The 16,370-nt window shown below is 52.9% G+C and overlaps 1 protein-coding gene and 1 long non-coding RNA gene across 2 annotated transcripts; one reads left to right on the top strand and one right to left on the bottom strand.

Moving 5' to 3' along the window:
- Positions 1-202: 202 nt before the first annotated feature.
- Positions 203-2,182, top strand: LOC131509670 (uncharacterized). Its single transcript, XR_009260642.1, has 2 exons — positions 203-389; positions 1,931-2,182. It is a non-coding gene; the product is annotated as an uncharacterized LOC131509670 (long non-coding RNA).
- A 6,944-nt stretch (positions 2,183-9,126) lies between these two features.
- PURB (purine rich element binding protein B) lies at positions 9,127-15,606 on the bottom strand. Its single transcript, XM_058725649.1, has one exon. It carries the CDS (start codon positions 15,394-15,396, stop codon positions 14,479-14,481), a length of 918 nt encoding a protein of 305 aa, XP_058581632.1. The 5' UTR covers positions 15,397-15,606; the 3' UTR covers positions 9,127-14,478.
- Between the last annotated feature and the right edge of the window lie 764 nt (positions 15,607-16,370).

Genomic DNA, 16,370 nt, shown 5'->3' with positions numbered 1-16,370 from the left:
AGGACGGACGGCTGGCAGAACTCAGCCAATGAGAACCTTGCCCGCGAGCAGGGGAGGCGGGTTGCCGGGAACGACAGCGGGGTTAGCCAATGTGTGGGGTGACTGGAGGTGGTGGCCGCTTTCCCGCGCGTTCTCTGCGGGGAGTAGTCTCTGAGTTGCGTTCTGGGCGGAAGTAGCGGTGGGCGTCGCCTGCGTGCGCACCTTCTCGCGAGCCTGTGGCTCTCAGGGGCGTCCGAGCGCCGAGACTGGGGGAAGCGGTCGGCCTTCTCAGGACGGGCCCCGCAGGGATGTTCCTGTCTTTTCCTTCTCCCGCGTCCGGCATCAGCCTTTGTCCCCTCGCCGCCCTCTCCGAAGCCGCAGGCGCCCTCTTCCCGGCGCTCCCGCCAGGGGTTCGTGCGTGCGCGCAGGGCAGGGACGTGGGGCGAGCGGAGGGGAGGGGGAGCGCCCGCACCGCCGGCCGGGACTCCACAGATTCCCGTGGGGGCTTCCTCGTGAAGTCCGGTGGTCCCGGTGCGGGCGGGGGTGGCGGAGAGGAGGGCACCCTGCAACCCCGAGTCTGGCTCCAGAGCAGGTTCCCGCCGCGCCCGGGCGCCTCCCCGCGCTCCCGGCCCCACCCCCAGCGCTCACCTGCAGACCCCGGTTCTCCCTGCGCCCTCGGTGACTCCCTTGCTCTCCGAGCTCAACTGAGATCTGGGCCGTTCCCCCACCTCCACCCCCAGCGCTTACCTGCAGACCCTGGCCTTCCAACAACGCCGGGGAACGGGGGGGAACGCAAACTCGCGCAGCTCCGAGCGCTGGCTCTGGCGGTGCGGCCCGTGGGGACGCCTGACCCCGAGCCCTCGCTCCCTGGCTGCGTGGTCCGCGCAGGGCACCGCGTATGCCCACGCCTGTGTGGTCATTAAATCTGCCCGCAAGAGTGCCCACCGCGCAGCGTTGGGGTGAGCGCTCACTCAGCAACTTAGGAGGAAGCGTCCTGTTCCTAGCAACGGGGTCATGTCCAATACACGGTCACTTGGGTCACTTCTTTCCTTAACCGCCAGTTCATTCCGTCGCCCCTCGGCTCTCAAGTCCTTGATTCAGAGTGGAGGACAGTGCAGTTAGGGTGACAGACACTGGCGCTCATCACAAACAGTAGTGATCCGCTTCCCCATCTCTGCATCCTGTTTAGAGCCGAGAGAACTAGATGGAGATTGAGGCCCACAGACAGAAGAAAATCGGGTGGGAACTTTCCCGTATTTATAAAAAGAAAACCTGCCTATTACCAATTTTATAAAGGACGTGTGTCAGCGAATCAAGTCTGGTTTCCAGTGAACCAGGGCTGCAGAGTGGGTGGCATGGGCTCACAAAGACCAGCCTAACCAGGGAACCGTAGGAATTAGCATCTACAAGTGATAAACTACCACACATGTCGGGTTATTCAACCTGCAGGATTTAACCTGGTCAGGTAACAGTACATGGTTCTCAAAGTGTGGTCCCTACACAGCAGCATTGGGGCACCTGGAATTGTTGCAAGTGCAGGTTCTGATGCCCAACCCACACTCACTGAGTGGGAAACTGTGTGTGGGCCCATCAGGCCCCCCAGGGGATCTGTGTGCCCTACAATTTGAGAATAAGCTTCACACATAGTCACAGAGGCACCTTTGCATCAGCAGCTGAGTGTTAACTGGTCGCTGCTCAGCAGTCTTCTAGGGAATTGTGCTTGGCCAGAGGGAACAGCATGGCCCAGGGATCAGTGCTGCGGGGGCAGCCAGTCACCAGCCACCAGTGGGTGTGGGGTAATGGTGCCCGGCTCTTTTGCCTTACTCTGACTGGACTCTGAAGAGCCTTTCCATTTCAGAGTCTGCTGTGTGATTGACACCGACCCGCTTGAACTGCATTGCTGTTCAACATCGCCATTCTATTTAATGCTGCTTTCTTCATTTTCTCGTAGTAATGTCACCAGGAGCCACCCACAGTGAACCCCATGAAGGCAAATCCCCACGTCCAAGTCTGTTTCCTGGGACACCTGACTCCACACAATGGCTCTTCTTCGCAAAATTGTAATTTTTTGAGTCAACAATACATTTACATGGACAGGGTCCTCCTATACCAGACATCCATTTCCCCAATGTTGTCAGGGAAGTGACCGTGTTTTAGCCTCTCGAGTAGAAAGCCTTCATGATTACATGATTACTACACAGATTCCAGGAGTTTTACCCCTGTGTTGAATCTTAAATTCACTTTAACATGGAGATACTCTCCAAAATATTATAAAGAAATCTTTTGGCCACTCTTGGAAAGGACAGCCAAATTCTCCTGGGAAGGTCTGGGGTGTGGCCTTGGCGGGTGCTTGGCAAGGTCCACTGTGGGCTTAATGACTGTAAGAATGACCGTGCCCACAGCCCTGCTCTAGAATGCGCCCTCGATTCGATGTCAGGCCCTGGCCCTTGGCGGGTGGGTGAGAACAGCTTTTAGGGGAAGCAAGAGCTGGCTCCCGCCAAGTGTAGCCTCCAAAGGCTCACTGGCAGGTGCAGTGCAGAAACAGCAGTGAGTTCCCCACAGACTTGTTTCATCCTGGGTCCCATCCACAAGAGAACACCTGAGCTGCCAGAGGGTTTGGCAGAGTGAAGCACGTACATCCAAAGCAAGTTTGTAGCACTCCCACCCCCAAAAGGTGTGGTGTCAGCTGGGGAGACAAATGAGACCCCTCCTGCCCTGATGAGTCACTAGCCTGAGTGATATCCCCAGCTGGGTTTTCATAGCCAGGGAATAGCAGCTGCCGCACTAGAACATTCCACATTGCTGACAGCAGCTCTCCTGGCCTTGGAGGACTGCCGTCTGCCTGTCTTCCTGTCTTCCTGAGAACCTAACGTGCGTTCTTCTTGCATTATTTATTCTTGAGGGTGGGGAGCCTGCCTTTGTATTCTGAACTGTGTGTGTATTCTAGGGACACAATGTATATATTCATCAAGGCTCGCTCTGAGCTCCAAGCCAAAGTTTAAAGGTAGGAAGCAACTACCTTTGCTTCCTGTTGTTACGGTCGGGGAAACACTGTATGTCACAGAATCAAACACAAACACAAACACAAAAACAAAACAACAACAACAAAAAATTTTTCATGTTCCTAAACTGAACAAGAGTCTCATAACACGAAATCAAAATCGAAGGGCAACTAGATCCCCCAGGGTGAGCATTCCTTCATTTAATGACTTACTTGGAAAGGCAAGTTGTTTGCCTGAAAGGAAATATGAAATGGATCAGAAATGCAGCAATCTCTCCATTTATCAGAGTTCACGAAATAGAGATACTTTTCTTTCAACCTCAGAGGCTCAAAAGGTTTTGTTTTACCACCAGGGAGGATGCATTTGCCTGAGTCTGAATCAAGCCTAAAGTAATGAAACATTAGTTTTCAATTCCATTTCTGCATGGGGGCTGTTGGCTTGGTGGCACAACGTAATAATAACGTGTTAATTTAAATCCCAGTTAGTTGATATGTAGTGTAATAACGATTGCAGGAATAGAATGCAGTGATTCATCACTTACAACACCCAGTGCTCATCCCAACAGGTGCACCTCACCCATCTAGCCTATCCCCCCCACCTCCCCCCAGCAACAGTTCTCTGTATTTAAGAGTCTCTTACTGTTTGTCTCCCTGTTTTTATCTTATTTTTCCTTCCCTTCCCCTATGTTCATCTGTTTTGTATCTCAAATTCCACATACCTAACATGGATTTTTTTTTATCATTGAACACTTTTTTCAATATATACATAAATGTGGTAGGCACTTAACTGCTGAGATTTAAAAAAAAATTAGGGCGCCTGGGAGGCTCAGTTGAGCGTCCAACGTCAACTCAGGTCATGATCTCACGGCTCAGGAGTTGGAGCCCCACATTGGGCTCTGTGCTGACAGCGCAAAGCCTGCTTGGGATTCTCTCCCTTGCTCTCTGCCCCTCCCCTGCTTGCCTGTGCTTTCTCTCCCTCTCTCTCTTTCTCTCTCTCAAAATAAATAAACTTCAAAAAAGTTTTTAAATTATCAAGTTTTTTCAAAACGTACTATATTCTTTAACAGTAGTGACCTTTAAGAAGTGGGTTTGGAGAAAGAACATTTCATTTCTGTTTCTTTACAGTGATTCTCCACTGTTCACATGTGTCAAACAGAGTATGAATTAATGTTTATAATAAAACAAAGTGTAAGAAAGTGTAGAGGTTATAACCACTAAAAAGATGCCCACAGATGAAGAGGCGCTTAGTAAATGGGCAAATGGCAGGGCAATTTTGAGGGTGGGACCGTCCAGGGGGCTTCCTGGCAGTCTGGGGAGTAGGAAGGTAGGGAAGCTGGGAAAAGGCCCCCGTGGGGGCCAAGCCCTCTCCTACAACTTCAGTCCATCCTCCCCAGCTTCTGGCTTGTGGAGCAGCCCCGGGAATCCTGATGGACACCCAAGTAACAGACCACTGCCCTTTCTTACTTAACTTGGCTATTTCTTAGTTTGACACCTAGGATCCAAAACCATAAAATAGCATAAACGGGCTATTTTCAAGTCCACTAGCTCGTCTCACTGGGCTGGTAGGAAGTACCTGTCTGGCCCCAGTCCACTCCTGCAGTGTGACTCTGGGCCCATTTGTGTCCCCACCAGGGAAACCCGATTTTCACACAGGGTGCTGCGGCTGCTCCCGGTTGAGTGGGGCTCAGCCTGATGCAAGACCACAGCATTTTATTTCTTGGCCACTGATACAAATGAACCAAATCGGCACCTTTCTCTTTTTAACTTTAGGGAAATATTTTAATTTTGTTCTGAGATACCATACCCTGAAGGCATTGGTGAGTGTGACCTGGCCCTTCTACCTCCGCCTGCCTTTCTGCAGGAGCCCTACGAAGTTCTGGAAGGCTCAGTGGAGCACGCGCGGGCTCCTGGCATGGGAGTGGGGCAGCAGCGAAGAGAACCGGTGTAGATGTGGACTCATTCCCGCCGCGGACTAGCCTAGAGGCCGTACCTGGGCCCACTGAGGTGTACACCGATCACCGGCGAGGTCTACGCGAACTTTCCTCCTGCGTGGGGAATACGGCCCCCTGCGAGGAGTGAAGGCTGCTTTGGCTGATGTCTGGTTCCTAGCTGCGGAGACGGGCGCTCGGCCCCCAGGGGCGCCCCTCCATCGCCTCCGAAGAGGGAAGCGCGGGCGAGGAGCCTCGGCACCCGGTCCACCTGCCGGAGGCCCGGAGCAGGTGCCCTCGCGCTCTCCCGGAACCCAGGACGCGAAGAGCGGCGCGGGAGGACGGGCGGAGTGGGTTCCCAGCGGCTTCCCGCCTCTGCCGCCCCCGCTGGGCTCTGGGGACAGGCGCCTGGGGATCTGAGGTAGAGCGGTTGGTCCCCGAGGAGGGAGGTGCTCCTGCGCCCCCGCGCGGCCTCGCGGCCTGGCCTCCGGAGAGCGGGGCGCGGGACTTGGCTCCCCCACGTCTCCCGAAGCCCCCCAGTCTTCTGGCTGCCGGTCCGGAGGGGGGCCGCGGACCTTGTGCTCCGCAGCCGGTGCGCTAGCTTAGCGCGTGGGGCTCGCTACAGATCTGCTCGCAGCAGATTCCGGCTGCGGCCGCCAGGGGGCTTCTCTGGACACCAGACTGTCGCGGGGCCTCGAGTTTGTGTCCGATACTTGCCCAGGGCCACACTGTTAGTGTGTGACACAGGCAGGGACAGAAGCCAGCTCAGGGTTCCCGAAAAGCAGCTCGCGGGGCGGCGGCGGCACCTGCGCGCCCGCGGAGGCGCCCCCGAGGGGTCAGTGTGCGGCCTTGCACCTGCGGCAGCTCCTGGGAAGTGGCCCGGGACCCTGGGCAAAGGCGGGGGACCCGGCCTCCCCGGGAAGGGCTGCGGACGCTGCGAGCGGGTGTGGGTGGAGCTGCGGGCAGTCGAGGCACAGGGTCACAGGGTAAAGCCAGTCTGGGACCTCCTCCGCCATCCTGGGTGTCTTTTGTTTTCCTGCAGCGGACATTCCCGGCCCTTCACCCACCTTCTCTCTGTGCCCCGCGATCCCGCAGGCCACTGCTTCCCATCCCCGACACAGGAGGGGCCCTTGGGACACTTACAGAGGTAGAGCAAAGCTCACAGAACACCATGTGCGTGTCCCCGAGACTCTGATGCAGGGGTCCCAGGTGGTGCCTGGGCATCAGTGCTCTCCTCCCCCAGCGGTTCTGTGGCTCGCGGGGCACGGCCAGGGACTCAAGTCCCAGGGACACTGTGTGGGTGGGTGCAGGGGCCATCTCGTGGCGGGGCCTCTAACTCATCCGGATGAACCCCGGGGCGCCAGGGGATGACACGCCCTGCTAGTCCCTTGACCCCATCCCTCACATCCAACAAGACGGCCATCAGGGTCAAGACCACTTCCCTGCCACACTGGTGCTCACCCGCCTCACCTTGTCACCCGCTGGCCTTTTCTCGAGGCGCCGCTGCTGGCAGCCGGTGGGATGTGTACTTTTACTTTTGTCTGGACGAGAATCCAACTTCTAATACGATGGGTATCAGCTGACCCAGGCCTCTCAGATAAAAGCTCCTGGGGGCGCCTCTGGTAAGTGTACAGGGGCTTCCTCAGACCAAAGGTTTAGGAAGCATGACTGGGATCTAGGGACTGAGCATTGGTCTTTTTCCTTTAAGGTGGGGTAAGGCTGCTCCCCGCCCCCCCTAACTTCAGCTACGATGGACAGTGAGGTACACCTGGGAGCGGCTGCTGGCCACCACTGGAAGGGACAGGGCCCAGCAGCCGGTGGACTGGGAATCTGGTGGGGAAGCAAGTAGTAGCCTGTCTGGAATATGAACCAAAGCGGAAACTAATCTGCAGCCTTGGCTTGCCACAGACTGCTGACCGAGGAGGGGGCCCCGCCGCCAACCCAGGGGCTCGGGCCTCCCCAGCGCCTCCCGGATGCAAGCTGCACTGGCTTTTAGGTCATTTCGGGTGGCAACGCGCCCGGTTCCAGACCCACTTATGAGACCAAGGACGGTCAGTGGTCTTTCCCTCCCGCTCCCCACCTGATTCCTTAAATCAGACACCAGCACAAGACTGTCATTCACTTTTCTGCATACTTTATTTGTTACAAACATACAATTTTTAAATATAGACTGTAAAACTCCATTTGCAAAATCCGCTATTGTAAGGAGTGCACACCAGCAGTAAGGATTCTTACACTTTTTTTTCTCTCTGCTTTTCTGTCAGTTTTGCTAGTTAGTGGTAAATACGGACCCGCCTGTCACAGGCCTGCCGGAAGCTTCTGGCTGTGCTCTCGCTGCGCCTTTGTAACAGCCCTGCTTGTCTGGAGACCGACTGGCACCGGAGTCACCGGTCTCCAGGCAGTGAGCTCAGCAGCCCGTCTACACTCTGCTTTTGAACGGTTTCCAGGAAGTGTGATTTCTGAACCGCACTGTGCTCCACGGGTTTGTCAGAATCGCCCGTGCAGCTGTTTGTTAAAGTGCATTCTTCTTTTGAAAAATAAGAGGAATAATCTTTACTCTTTAACCAAGGTACTTAAAAAAATGAACTTTTTGGTCTCTCAGCAGATATTCCCAAACTGATCCTAACGCTACAGATTTTAGTGTTCTATTTACAAATATTTATAGGGTTACAGGTGGAGGGGACCTTATAAAATTAAAGGTGCGGCTTCTCTTGAAGCAGAAATCAGTTCTACAAATCCATACACAGGAACACACACTTGATGCACAACGCACAAGCATGTGGGTATTTACACAGAGACCGGAGCCATCCCAATAAAATACCTAGATGTCTGTCTAGATCAGGGAAGCTCCGTCTCTTGCTGTCAAGATTTGGTTTTAACTCATTTCAACAACTTCTGCAGATTCTCTACCGGTAGGACATCAGTCCCAACTTTGGAGTGGAGACTCGGGTCTAAGGAAGCCCCTGGTGATCATGACTGGCAGTGAAGGTGCCTACAGAACGGACAGTGTGTTACCTGGAGACCTATCAGAAGACAAATGGACTTCTAGAAGTGATCCTAGAAAAACACTTGCATGAAGGAGCAAAAGGAAGAGTAAATCCCCCACTAACTGTTCAAATGCACCGATATTCTTAGTTATTACTCAAATATTGATAATCACTGAAAAACAACCAAATAGACTCACCTGCGACCACAACGTGTAAAATACAGACTCTACAAGTAAGCTCTGTACTGACTCAACTTCAGTTTTTGGACTTTTGCTGCACCTATTAATTTCTAGAAATCCAGAGTTTTGGGATGTGAAGACACGTGGGCTGGGAGGAAAGGGTGCGTGCCCCACATCTGAGCTGTTTACAATGAAATTGTAACCAATCCCTACAACACAAGTGTGCTTAGTGATACAGTCCTCTTTTTCAATTATCTTGGGACCCTCCCTGCGGCTGTTATGTACACTACTTGCCATTCTGTTTCCAAACAGAGTTCTTTTGACCTCGCCTGATGTTACAGCACAGTGTGAGGCTGGGGATGGACAGCTGCCTATAGGAAACGAGGTCTAGTCTAACTCACTTTTCTTGAGTTAGCTGTTGAAGTTACTGAAGGCAGGAAAAAAAAGAGACAGGCTCGTGTCGCCTACAGTATGCTCGTGCACAAGGAGCACGGATAGATCTACCACTCTCTCGGGATACGGTGGCCCCACAATTCATCACCCCTAAACACAGAACCAACCCTCCCCCTCATCCACGTCAGCGGACACGTTACATGTAGGGAATGACATCTGCTCCTAGACTCAAACCTTCATGCTAATCACAAGTACAGTCAGACCCTTTCAAAAAACCATTTGTCAGAATCACCTCGGGGCGGGGGGGGGGGGGTGGGGGGGTGGGGAGAAAAAAATTTTTTTTTTTTTTTGCTTCAAATAAAGCTCTGCCCTCCTGTTATCAGAAGCCCCACCGAGCGGTGAAACTACCAATATGGTGTCTGCTGCCGTCTGAACCCAGCTTTCCCAGTCCCAGTCGGAATGTCTAATCCGAGGAAGGAGGAGGCAGATTTTCAAATGAAACCTAAGAGATGGGGGGTGAGCAAGGGTGATCACACCGATGGCATATTCCCTGTTTCATCAGGAAATACAGAATACATTCATAAAAGTCTTACTTGGATCAGGGAAACGGGTGTTAACTGGAAACCTCCAGAGCAGTAAGTCTTCATGGTACAAGTGGATTGTTTTTTTCGTTTTCCCCAAGTCCAATTTCCATACTGACAACTGGACCACAGTTAGCAAAATAACAGTAATGAAAACGTTTTAAGCCCAAGAGCTGGGAACAGTGACTTGAGTGAACGGAGATACAGGAAGGGAGCCCACTGTTCCCCGTTCCCGAGCTTGAATTCTGGAAACTTATGGGCACAGACTTGAAAATCAAGGAGTTTGCTTTTCTGGATTAACAACCGGGGACATGACGTATGTCTGGAATTTCACACAGGGCCCTGACATGCACGGTTTTAACTTTGTGTCTGTATTTTTCTTAAGGTAAACGTGGTTCTTTTTTTCTTTTCTTTTTTCTACAAACGATCTCCCCAGCCCACCCACACGCCCACCATCCAGTTTACTGAAGGGGGATGGTAACTGTTTAGGAAGACAGCTAGCTGATTTACAGTACTCTAAAAGCAACCCTGGAAACTGATCATCTCATTCACTTACTAGAACTTCAGTGCTGTTGTTGACAGGAAAAAAAACAAAAAGTTACCTTAAGGCTTAAGGGAAAGTAACGTATTACCTCGTGAACGCAGCATTGTCTACTCTCCCGCGCATTGGAAGCTAGCAAAACGCATTCTGGATCAAGAATACAAACTTTCTAACATCAGCTAAGATTTTCACTCTTCTTACACAGAACAATATTCATAAGCAGATTATCTAAGGGAGCCTGAGAAACTGTGACCCACATCACACAAAGATCCCATGTATCTCATTATCAAAAAGTGCTTTAGCTTTGAGAAATATGTCGGGGTTCCAATGGAAATATACAATGTAAATCATCGACACTTTCTCAAGTGAAGTACAAAGTGGAACAGGAGCGAAACGGGTGAGGTCTTACTCTCTGAGCAGGCCTCGTGCGTGGGACTCTTAGGGTGTATTAAATTAAAATTGCTTTAAGAGTTAACAGTGGGGTTTTCACACCACTATATATATTCTAAAACCTGAGATTGGACACCAAAGCAGTCAACTTTGTTACTTATCAGCGCAATTCTGATACTTCCTAAAAATAGAAGACAACTCAATTGAATTCATACCTCCAGGGTCAAAACCATGAACTTTCCCCAGTCAGAAAGGAGACGAACCGCAAGCGCATTCGCCACTAAGCGTGTTGCAGGCGGCCCCCTGGTAAAGGGACTACCTGCCCGCACGCAGAGTCACTTCTCCCCTTCCCTCTCACTGATCAAGGCCACGCTATTTGCAAATGAATATCTACTGAGAGATCAGTTGTACATTGGACAAAGTACCGTCAACTGGGTTAAAAATGAAAACACAATTTACAGTGAAGAATACTCATGTGCACGGCTTACACACTCAAGCTTCTCCTCCAGCTCATCCACCTCACAGCAAGGCAGACGCCAACGATTGGTTACCTTGCCACACCTTGCGTGGGTCACTACCCTCCAGTAGAGCCAGTCAAGGTCACGCGTAACAAAGTGTCCTCGGCAACCACGGTGCCTGCAGTGTGCAGCCGTTTTCACACCACTCAATATGAGGGCATTATTATAACCAGCCTCTTTTGCCCACAACCCTGCATTTTCGGATAAGACAGGAGAATTGTTTTGTTTTGAGAAAACTGAAGCTCGCGTCTCTTAAAAGACCTGCGTCTACCGCAGAACGACGGAGGGAACAGAGGCGGCGGGAGGCGACAGGCTGCCCGCACCCGAAGCTTCTCCATCGTTTTGCAGTAAAGTTATGGAAAGTGACTTGACAGGTGGCCGCGTGTGCGCCGCGGCCACAGTCCCTTATACCATCTACATGCCTCCCGCAGCAACATAGGGTGTCTGGGTTTTCCGTTTGGTTTCCACTTGGATCTGGGGTGCTGTGCCGATGGACATTGCGCCCTGGGCAGAGTGCATGCACGGGTGCCTTTCTGTGCTGCCGAGGATGGCCGTCCTGCTTGAAATGACAGCAGGGACGATAGAAACCAAAAGGGAGTCGTAGGATCTCGTCATAGACTTTTGCTCTCTTGATCCTGTGCCTAAAATTTGACTTCTCGCGTTTCTAACGGCAGTAGTTTGAGAAACGATTTAGCAATTGTCTGAAAGGGGATTTTAGTTCCCTGCTTCTCAGAAACAGGACTATTTGGAACATGTGATTTGCTGGGATGTTTGCCAAAGTTAAAAAGAATGAGCCCTAAAAATCACTGTTCGTAGGAGACGACGAAACACAAGATAAAAAAAAGTGGGTGTCTCCCCATCTGTAAGGCCATGTGGTGGCCAGAATCAACCAAGATTTTCCTTAATGAGCACGGTTTATGAACGAGTTCCAAAACACGGCCTTTTCGGACCCACCGCACATCAAAGGAATGGCCTCCGTGCTTCTCGGCTTTCTACTGCCCCAGATCAGTGAGCGGAATGAGGGTCGGTGAAACGCCACAGCTAATCAACGCCCTCCTGTAACCTTCCTGCAGGGAGGAGGGAGGCCCCGAGCCACCCCCGCAGGAGGAACCAACCTCTGAGATCGGCTAAGACTTAAAAACCCACCACTATGACGTTTACCACTTAATCTTACATAGGCAGGTCAAAATTTTAATATAAATTACTTTTTCCAACACATAGCTTATGCATTCTTTGCTCCTGTTTTTGGAGGATTCTCAAATTGATATCTAAAGATTTACATATGATATATTACTGTTACATGGTCTAATGACTAAGAAAATTTCTCTGGTAACCAAAGCTGATGCCGTATATGGTAGTGCTCCTGGCATATAGTCTATATGCCTCAGACCACTTCCACATTCTTTCTATTCAGCTAATTATAGCTTAGTAGCCACTGGTGAAGGACTGCGAAGACCCTGTCGTTTCTACAGAATAGAAAGGCAAGGCTAGGACTGCAATTCAGCCGAACGAAAAGAAAAGACAACCCGCCCCTTAGAAAGGAGAGGCGCTGCACCCTTGCAGAACTGAACTGGCTCACTGCAGCTGGGCGACGGGAACCCTCGCGGAAGCGAGCAGACGCGTCGGTCTGCATGGGAATCGTACATGGTTTGAAAAGGAAAAAGTCACAGCAATGAACTGAGAGCTGCAACCTTACTTTCCATCGCTGCCTTGAAGTCTGAAACCAAAACAGTTTCTGCAAACCTCATGCCAGCTTCTCGGCGCCCTTACCAAAACTATGCAGGGATTTGTTCTCCGCAGCAAAGAAATAAACACTCAAAACACATAGGTAAATACAGCAGGACATTATTGAAAACAGCTGCCTTGTAGTACAAAATACAGTACAAGTATACGGATGTCATTAAAACATCAAAAATACTATTGCTCCCATACAATTTAGGAAACATTCTTTGCAACGGAGAAAGTTTTTTTTAAAAAAAGGAAAAGCTTTAAAAAAAATCTGTTTAAAAAGTCTACTGTGGATGATGAGAGTAGAGAAATAGTCTGAAAAGGGCACCATTGTTTGTGGCTCTTCCACTTTAAAAAAAAAAAATCTAAGATCGACAGTATTCTGAATCAGTCTAATTTTTAAAAAAGCCTAATTTTATGTACAGTTCTTGCTCTCCCTCTCGGCCACAATGCGTGAAAACGACCTTTCTGTAGATCACTTATTTCCCAATAAATACAAAAAGATTGTATAGATTGAATAATACCAAAATAAGATAATAAAAAGGGTACGCAATAAATTAAAAGGCAGCTCAAATAAAGGGCAGGCATGCAGTTAAAAAAAAAAATACTAAGATCATGGAGGTGGGGGTTACCTGCCTCCCGGTTGAGAAGGTGTCGCACAGGAAGACCTACAAACTTTGGAAAGAACGTTAGCTCCCGTTCAATTCAAAGTCACCTAGGTCTGTGACACTTCTAGGAATACCTTTTGATGGGGTGGGATTAACTTGATTAGTAAAAATCATTTTTACTGAAAATCCATTTAAAATATAGAAGAGGCGATCCTTGAAAACCCCAACTTTTATTCTTGGAAAACAGCTGGGTCAACTGGCCAAGCGCCAGTTTGTGGAAATTTCAAGATGGTATAAAAACGCTTCCAGGACATAGCGTTTTCACGTTCTTCATCCCCATGCAGATGGATTTCAGCTTCCGAAGGGCACACGGCTCGAATCACTCATCCATCATTTGCCAACTTCGACTGTGAGGTACTGAAACAATGGATCAAGTTCTTACAAATCTACTTTAAAAGAATAGATGATGCTGGAATTCTGGACCTGAGGATCTTTAGTGTTTGAGCAAATCCACAGATTCAACTGAAGGTAGATGAAGACTTCAGTTTTGGTTATCCCCAACTTTCCCGGGAGGACGTACATTCCATTAAAGCTCAGGCTCGTGGCCACACGGTTTCTTTTGCAGGGATCTTCAAGTTTTATGGTTTAAAATCCAGCCAACCAGTGGCCCAAACAGCCGAAGTCGCCATAATTCGCTGGCCTCGCACGGTGCAGCCATGGGCACCTGGCTCTCATTCACCCCTAAACCATCTCTGGGTAAGGACCTCGGTGTCTGCAGACCTGGAGTGGACTAAAGTGAGCGGCAGCCCATCCACTCCGTCCTCCTTGTGCTTGATGCCAGATTTCTTCCTGCGTCTGCCTCAGCAATCCCCAGTGTAAAACTGCTCTGATCTTTGGAGAAATTCTGCCAACTTTTAAAATCCTTTAGTAACAGATTCTAGTTGAAGGACTGACGTCTGACTCCATCTGCATCCAGAAAAACAATTCCGCAAAGAGACAGCCACTGGTCCAGGTTCCACGCAAAGCCATTTTAGACAGAACCCAACGGGTTTCTACATTCCCTGGTGGCTTCCTGATTTGCTCTTTTGCCCTGTCCATGATTATTTGGAGCCGCGTTCCTTTGCGTGAAACCTGTACTCTCAGAATCGGATAAAGGCCTCTCCCTTCTCAAGAATTCCATGAAGACCCAGATCCAATATGCTGATTTCAGTGAATGTGAAGGGATTGACACCATGACAGTGAGGTCTGGAGAGATGGTCAGGCCAGGACACCCAGGCGTGACACCAATTCAGCTGTCATCAACGGCCTGGGCACGTGAAGCTCTGACCCCGCCAGGGCTACCCTGGCGAGTTCAGAAACCTCAGCTGGAAACAACAGAAGCCGAAACGATTTTGCTCAGGTTGTCCTCTTTTTGCAGATTGCTGTCAGCTCCTTGGAACTTTGCCGCTTTTAATTGTTCGCGACTGTTCTTTTGTGGTTATTTCTCTTAATTAACTGTATTATTTTTCATTGTGTGTTCTCCCGATGGGGCCCCCCCCTGGCTCCGCCTCCACTGGCTCCCTGGGGATGAGCGGGAAAGGGGCTCTCCGGCCAAGGGGACGGTGGTGGGGCGGGGGGGCCCATCGGGGAGGAAGCCCGCTTCGCGTCAGTCCTCGTCCACCTCCTCGCCCTCGGACTCGTCCCCGCCGCGTCGCTCGTACAGCTTGTCCCGCTGCCGCTCCTGGATCTCCTTCATCTCGTCCGCATACCGGCAAAAGGCGCCCCCGAACTTGCCCCAAGCCTTGAAGGGGACGGTGATGGCGTTGCGGTAGGACGGCTTCACCTCGCTCACACGCAGGAACACGCCGTACTTGTTGCAGCCCACGTCGAAGAAGAAGCGCTTGGAGTCCACCGTGATGGAGGTGCCCTCCGGGAGCTCGCCGTACAGGCCGCCGCCCGGACCCCCCGCGCCGCCGCCCGCGCCGCCCGCCAGCTCGTCGTCGTCGCCGCCGTAGTCGTCGATGAGCTTGGCCAGCGCGTCCCGGAACTCGATGAGGCCCTGCGCGGGCAGCGCGATGGTCTGGCCGCTCTGCAGGCCGCCAGGCCCGGGGCCGCCGCCGCCGCGGTTGACCGTCTGGCGGATGCGCAGGAAGCGGCCGCGCTGGTTCTCCTTGAGGTCCAGGTAGTACTTGCGGTTCTCGCGCACCAGGAACTCGCTCTTGAGCGCGCGCCGCGGTCCGCCGCCCTCCTCGGCGCCCGCCGCCGCCGCCGCCACCTGCTCGGGGCTGCTGGGACCCAGCTGCGCGTAGTGCTCGATGAAGTCGCCCAGGTAGTCGCGGAACTCGGCGGCCACCGCCATAGACAGCGTGAGGCGGCTCTTGGAGCCTCCCGCGCCCACCTCGGCGATCTTGAGGAAGCGGCCCTTGGCGTTCTGCTTCACGTCCAAGTAGAAGCGCTTGTTCTGGATGTCCAGCCGCTTTGAGGCCAGCTCCTGGGTCTCCTGCTCGCCGCCGCGGGCCGCAGGCTGGAAGCCGCCGGGCCCGCCGCCGCCGCCGCGTTCGCTGCCGCTGTCGCCGTCCGCCATCTTCTCGGCCGCCGCCGCCGCCGCCGCCGCGCCTCGGCCGCCGCCGCCGCCCGCCGCGCTCGCGCCCGCCCTCCGCCCTGCGGCTCGCTCTCCCGGGCCCCCAGCCTCGCCCGCCGGCAGCTCACGCGCTCCCGCCGCTCATCGCCGGCCGCCGCCGCCGCCCCCCATCGCCCCGCGCTCCGCCCAGCCACTTCCGCCCGGCTCCCGCCAGCTTCCGGCGCGCGCCCCCTGACGCCACCCGCCCCCGCCCACACGTCCTCGCGGCCGGAAGCCCCGCGCCCGCAGCGGCGGGGCGCGAGGCAGTGACGTAGAGGCGCACGGCGCACTGGGAAGGGGAGGGCATCCTGGGTTGGGGAGGGCGTGGGAGTCCGCGGGCGGAGGTGTTGTGCATCCCTTTTGCGGTCGCGTATCTCAGGGGTGCTTCAGTGCCGCGGTTTTGATTGTTATTACTTTTAAAGGTAGAGGAAGTAAAGGACATGGCGGGGGGGCGGGGTGCGGGAATGCCCGGGCCATCCGTACTCAGAACAAAGCCCACCTGGTGGTGTTGCTGGGCAACGGCCAGGGAGTGGCAGGCGCTCGCATCACGTGGGCGCGCGGTGTCGTCATCCCGCCTCTGCGAGAGCGGAAGGGGAGCGGAATTGAGGATCGGTCCCTGCCGGCCCCCGGGCTCGTTGCCTGGGGCGCGGGTGTCCCCGGGCTGTGGCGGGCCGGGCACGGGAGCTCCTTGGGGAAATGAGCGTCGCCACGGCGACGGGTTCCTCCGCGTGCTAAGCGGGAGCGATAAGCACGTGATATAACGCGTGCAAAGCACCAAACCGCGCGCTGCGTAGTAATCAGCCCTTCTCCGTTCGTGAAAAAGACCCAATCAAAAATAAAATCAGGGTGATCGCTATCAAACAAACACGGGAGAGCCCAAAAACATCAGGTTTGGGGCTCGGAAAGGTTCAGGCTTGGAGAGGACACGACGCCCAAGA

This window comes from Neofelis nebulosa, chromosome 4 (assembly GCF_028018385.1).
Source record: "Neofelis nebulosa isolate mNeoNeb1 chromosome 4, mNeoNeb1.pri, whole genome shotgun sequence".
In the NCBI taxonomy this organism is placed as follows: Eukaryota; Metazoa; Chordata; class Mammalia; order Carnivora; family Felidae; genus Neofelis; species Neofelis nebulosa.
The sequence above is the reverse complement of the archived record's forward strand: the minus strand, read 5'-3'. Positions and strand labels throughout refer to the sequence as shown.

Excerpts from the sequence above, each read along its gene's own strand:
- PURB (XM_058725649.1), bottom strand. The coding sequence starts at position 15,396 with ATGGCGGACGGCGACAGCGGCAGCGAACGCGGCGGCGGCGGCGGGCCC.